Here is a 5,890-nt window from a genome sequence, read left to right on the forward strand (position 1 = left end):
GTAGGAATGGAATATCTTGGTCTCAACACATGAGTAGGTGGTTCTCTCTCAGAACATATGAGTTGGAATTGTGTATGTGTTCTGATGGCTCTCTCCACGAATGAAGAGGAGGTGGAGGGGTATATATAGCCTCCACACAAAATCCAACCGTTACACACAGTTTTCCAATCTCGGTGGGACCGAATCAACAAACTCGGTCGGACCGAAAAGGTAAACCTAGTGACCGTTAGAGATTTTCGGTGGGACTGACATGCAACTCGGTAGGACCGATATGGTTAGGGTTTGGGCATAACGTAATCTCGGTGAGACCGATTACACAAACTCGGTGAGACCGAGTTTGGTAATAAGCTAACCAGAGAGTTGGTCAGGTAAACTCGGTGGGACCGATTTGCTCTTTCGGTGAGACCGAAAAGTTACAAAAGGGAAACGGAGAGTTTACATTGCAATCTCGGTGGGACCGATTCGCTCTTTCGGTGAGACCGAAAAGTTACGAAAGGAAAACAGAGAGTTTGCAATCCCATCTCGGTGAGACCGAGATCCCTATCGGTAGAACCGAATTGCTAGGGTTTGGCAGTGGCTTATGACAAGTGAAACTCGGTGGCGCCGGATAGAAAGAATCGGTAGGACCGAGTTTGGCTTAGGGTTTAGGTCATATGTGGATATGGGAAAGTAGTTGAGGGTTTTGGAGCATATCACTAAGCACATGAAGCAAGAGGCTCATTAAGCAACACCTCATCCCTCCTTAATAGTATTGGCTTTTCCTAAAGACTCAATGTGATCTTGGATCACTAAAATATAAAATGAAGAGTCTTGAGCTTTTGAGCTTGAGCCAATCCTTTGTCCTTAGCATTTTGAGGGTTCCACTTTCACATCCATGCCATGCCAATCATTGAGCTTTCCTGAAATAGTCATCTTGGAATAGCATTAGCTCAATGAGCTATATGTTGTTATGAATTACCAAAACCACCTAGGGATAGTTGCACTTTCAGCTCCGTAGGTGCGCTGGAATCGAAGACGCGTCTGGATGGACGGCCAACCAAATCACCAGCAGGGCGGGGGTGCGAAGGCGCGCAAGTGTCGACGAGCTGAAGGAGCCGGAAGGAGCGCAACTCCCGGGGCGCGTCGGGCCTGAAGCCGCCCCAACCGAGCATGCACGCTGGAAGGGGCCCAGGTCTACAACCGCCGGGAAGGACTCGCCCCTCCAGGTGTGGGGGTGGTTGTGTGATGGTGAACACACACGCACAGCCATGATTCGGTCGGCCTGCCAAAAGAGACAGCAGCCGCCAGACACTACAGGCACCTCCAAGGCCGCCGCTTGTCGAGCAGCAGATCCGAAGCTCACGATGGGGAGGGGAGCCGCACCACAGCAGGTGCACACGGCCGCCGGAGGACACGATAGGATTGGTGCGGAGTACCAGATCCCGTCGAGGAGGAGGGGTCAGACGCAGACGCAACTGGGAGAGGGGAGGCTATAGCCACCCCCAAGACATGCCCGAGGCATGGGCACGCCCCGCCGGACCTGCGGGGCAGCGGCCATGAGGGAGGAGGCAGGGAGCACGCGCCGCATCTGGAGGAGATCGGGGGTGCAACGGGAAGGGAGGGAGCTCGCGATGCGTCAGATCCGCCCCGCCGTCACCATCCCGGGGACCGGCGCGGCTTCACCCATCGTCCCTCCGGCGGCGGCGATGCAGGAGAGGGCGGTGGGGGGTGATTGTTGGCCGGCGGCTGGGGTTCCCCCCGAGTCGCCGAGGTGGGCGAGGCGGGGGTGGGGAGCCGAGAGAATCCATGTGCAATATCCATTTTAAAGAAATGCACGGTACATGATTAAAGTTGAACATGAAGGCCTTTGTTTTATACGTCATGCCATTTTTCTGTGTTGTTTTAACTGGTTAGAGAATGAGTTCCAAAATATCAGTGTTTAAGGTTTAATAGCGTCACAGAAAAATGGTTTTCTGGGAGGTACTTCCTCTATCGAATGTTTTCGTCCGCCGAAACCGAACGTTCCCAGGGACATTTCATTTGTAACAAAGGTGAAATAATATTCCAATGGTGGTACAAACACAAATTTGCTTTTAAAAATAGCAAGAGGACAAAGGTGAAATATCATTTCAATGGTACGTGAATGTCCTAGCGAGATGACCACGGTGACTAACTATATCGATGTTTATATTAAGTACGGTTATGTTAATGGTACCAGGTGGAGAACCCGTGCCCGCCGAGGCGACTTCCCCTTCACGCCGTCGCCACCACCAGCCGGCGTGTCCTTCTCCGTCATTTCCACACACTTCCTCTTCCTACTTAACCACCCCACGTCCACACGCCACCCCCCGCTCCTAATCCACTCGTAATATCCGCCTTAACCAAACACCACCTGGCTAAACACGCGGCCAGCAGTTTTGACCTCTGACCGTGTCACGGCGCCCGCGGAATATCTACACCATGGAGATGGAGGCCTCGCCGCCGCCGCCGAGCTCGCTGCGGCGCAGGCTGCGGGCCACCGTGTGCTGCTGCTTCGGCTACGGCGGCCGGGCGCGGTGGGGCGGGCGGGACAGCCGCGGCGTCGGCAGATACGACCCGCTCAGCTACGCGCTCAACTTCGATGAGGGCCCCGACGACAGCGACGACGACGTCGACTACGACGACTTCAGCGACGGCGGCCTCCTCTACCGCAGCTTCCCTTCGCCGCCGCCGCCGCCGCTGCCTCAGCCGGCCCGGGCGCGGACGTCGTCGATACCGCCGCCGCGGCCGGCCGTCGCGGCCGCCTAGATCTTTTGCTAGCGTATGCTGTGTAGTGTGTTCGGTGTGTGTCCGTTTCATTTCCATGTTTGTTGCATGTAACTATATAGTACTCCTACTAGTAGCTAAAAGATGTTGATCACGTTTCACGTGTACTATTGATCGCGTTTCACCTTTCATTTGCATCGAGAGATCAGTTAGTTTCTCCATGAGATCATAGCCAAGCTGCACTGCTGGTCTGCTGCACCTACGAAGTACATCACCGATTGATCACGTGGATTGGCTAGACGATCCATTCTAGTGTCGAAGAGCGCTTTCATTCTGACGGAGAGGGCGTGGAAGGCTAGCAAGAAAAACAAGGGTAGATCACTCCTCGATGAAAGCAGCTGGTGGGGAAATATATGTCGTCACTTGTAGGGCGGAGAGACAGAGCGGGGCAGCAAGGGTGGCGCCACATAATTGGATTATGCTCCTCGATTGATTCATATTGGACTATACAACCAGCGTGCAAGGACCTGGACGTAACTTTTTACTTCTGGTGTTCTTTGTACTACCTTATCAGTTGATGAATAGATCAAAAAGTTTTTTCATAAAAAATGTATTGTTATGAGAAATGCTATATGGCGACCGTCGGTTATTTAGCATTTCCCAGCAAACGCATCAACTGTCGCTCGATCTTCTGGCACAAATCACGGCACCACGATGGTGCCACGTTAGTTTTCCCTACTATTAGCTGCGAACGGCTCACTAGCGAACATCCCTTTTTTTCCTCCCTAACTAAAATGAAAACCGAGGCGTGTGGGTGCTGGGAATCAAACCCGCGACCTCATTATGGAGTGAAGTGGGCATTTACCACTGAACGGACTTGTCTTTTGTGATAAAATGCAGTAAAGTTTGTCACATATACTTTGAAGGTTCTTTTAAATTCGTTTTTACTTGAAAATATTTCCAAAATTTCCTATTTTCAGAGGGGTAGGGGTGTTTTCATGGACTTGCCATGTGCATTTTTATAATATGTAGAATGGCAAAAAAAAATCTATCAAAAATCATGGCATTTTTTTGTCCTCCAAAACATGGGCTTTTTATTTTCTCACATGGCATTTTGAGTATTAAGAGAGTGTCATTTTAATAATTAATAGCATGACATATTATAAATAAGAGGATGCAAGTTTTATTATTAAGATCATGGCATTTTAATAATTAATAACATGACATTTTTAATAAGAGGATGTCAGTTTTTGTTAAGAGCATGGCATTTTAATAGTCAATAACATGGCATTTTTATTTTTAAGAGGACGTAATTTTATTATTAAGAGCATGGCATTTTAATAGTCAAGAACATGGCATTTTTAATATTAAGAGGATGACATTTTTTATGGCACGGAAGTTTTTTCTTTTTTGACCATGGCAATTCAAGTGTTTGATTTTGTTTTTGTTTTTGTTTTTGGAAACAAAAAATATAGAATCTAATTGGGGCTTATCCAGATAAAACATTTTTTACCTACATGATGGCAATTTTTTAAAGTTTAGCATGCCAATTTTCTTTTATTTCTAGATCACATGACCTTCTTTTTTATTTTGAGCATACTCATTGTAAATTTATAAATTAGAGTAATGCGATTTTATAAAGTAGCATGAAATTTTTTCATAATTCAGACAAGGGGCAAAATTGTTTTGTATGAGATGGCAATTTTTTATACTACTTTATTTTTACCTACATCATGACAAATATTGTTTTACAGTTTTCTATTTTTTTGTTTAAGAAATGGTAATTGGGCCTGGAGGCCCAAGGGGGGAGCTGAATGTGCCTCTATGGGCAAGGACCGCTCGATCGCCAGTGCCCCAGCGAACGAAAACGTTCGCTAGTTCTCAGTATTCCGCTTTGTACAAGAAATATCAGCGATTTTTAGGCATGGAGCGGGGAGAGGAAAGGTTTCTTCTCAGTTAAATCTGCATACAGTCTAATCATGCATACCAAGATCGCGAGAGAATCATGGATAGATGGGGAGGAAGGAACCTCGGGGGCTGGACATGAGAGCAACTCTTGGTCGGCGCTATGGAAGGACAAACTTCCATCAAAGATCAAATTTTTCCTGTGGCGATTGGCGAGAAGCTCCATTCCGACAGCTGACGTGCTTGTTCACAGATACATGGGGGACTCGGCGGCATGCAAACTGTGTGGCGCCATGGACTCGTGGAGACACACGATGCTTGATTGCACAAACGCCCGGTGTGTATGGCCGCTATTGGACGACGAGCTAGTCCAAAAGATGTGTCAACATATCATTGATGATCCACGCGAGTGGTTATTTTCCCTGAATGAAGTACTGAAGCCGGAGCAATTTCTGATGATGGCAACTACACTGTGGGCAGTATGGAGTGTGAAGAGGAAAGCAGTTTATGAGGATTTACACCAATCCCCCTTGTCAACACACCTCTTCATACAGCGATATATTACCGACTTCCAGATGCAGATCAAGGTTGTGCCGACAAGAACCAGCGGCCAGCCACAAAGACCAAAGCAATGGTTGAAGCCCCCACACAATATGTCCAAGCTCAATGTGGATGCAGCAGTTGCAGAGAGGCGAGGGGTTGGAACCATTGCCGCTATAACCAGAGATGAGCAAGGTGCGTTCCTAGGAGCTTCTACGCTGGGCTTCAGAGCGATCACCAACCCTGCTACCATAGAAGCACTGGCCGTGAGGGAGGCTTTGGCGCTGTCCGAGGATCTTCAACTTCAGCACATACACGTGGCCTCGGATTGCAAGGAGGTAATTGACAGTATCAAGCTGAAGAATGGAGCGGAGTATGGAGCGATTGTGCATGAAATCATAGATTATTATAGTAGTTTTAATTCTTGCAACTTTGTTCATGAGTTTAGGAGTTTCAATGTGGAGGCTCATAATTTAGCGAGCATGCTTTGAATTTAGGGGTGGGCCGTCGTGTGTGGTTAGGCCATCCCGGGAACCTCTCTTTCGTCCCAGCACAACAGGTGACGACATAATAAAGCTTTGTAAATTGTCTCAAAAAAAGTTGATCGATCCCCTAGGGAAAGAATCTTTCGATGGAGCCTCTTTCCTTGGCAATTCTCAAACTGATACTCTATTTTATACAAGTCCACAAACTCATATTATAGGTATACCAAGGATTTTAT

The 5,890-nt window shown here is 47.9% G+C and overlaps 2 protein-coding genes across 2 annotated transcripts; both read left to right on the forward strand.

Moving 5' to 3' along the window:
- The first annotated feature begins 2,309 nt into the window (after positions 1-2,309).
- Positions 2,310-2,915, forward strand: LOC125515334 (uncharacterized). Its single transcript, XM_048680787.2, has one exon. It carries the CDS (start codon positions 2,440-2,442, stop codon positions 2,764-2,766), a length of 327 nt encoding a protein of 108 aa, XP_048536744.1. The 5' UTR covers positions 2,310-2,439; the 3' UTR covers positions 2,767-2,915.
- A 2,007-nt stretch (positions 2,916-4,922) lies between these two features.
- On the forward strand, positions 4,923-5,660 carry LOC147964456 (uncharacterized). The gene has a single exon (XM_087529990.1). The coding sequence runs from the start codon at positions 4,923-4,925 to the stop codon at positions 5,658-5,660; it is 738 nt and encodes a 245-aa protein (XP_087386116.1).
- Positions 5,661-5,890: the final 230 nt, after the last annotated feature.

This window comes from Triticum urartu, chromosome 6A (assembly GCF_056163025.1).
Source record: "Triticum urartu cultivar PI428250 chromosome 6A, HENAU_Tu73, whole genome shotgun sequence".
In the NCBI taxonomy this organism is placed as follows: domain Eukaryota; kingdom Viridiplantae; phylum Streptophyta; class Magnoliopsida; order Poales; family Poaceae; genus Triticum; species Triticum urartu.

Excerpts from the sequence above, each read along its gene's own strand:
- LOC125515334 (XM_048680787.2), top strand. The coding sequence starts at position 2,440 with ATGGAGATGGAGGCCTCGCCGCCGCCGCCGAGCTCGCTGCGGCGCAGG.
- LOC147964456 (XM_087529990.1), top strand. The coding sequence starts at position 4,923 with ATGGACTCGTGGAGACACACGATGCTTGATTGCACAAACGCCCGGTGT.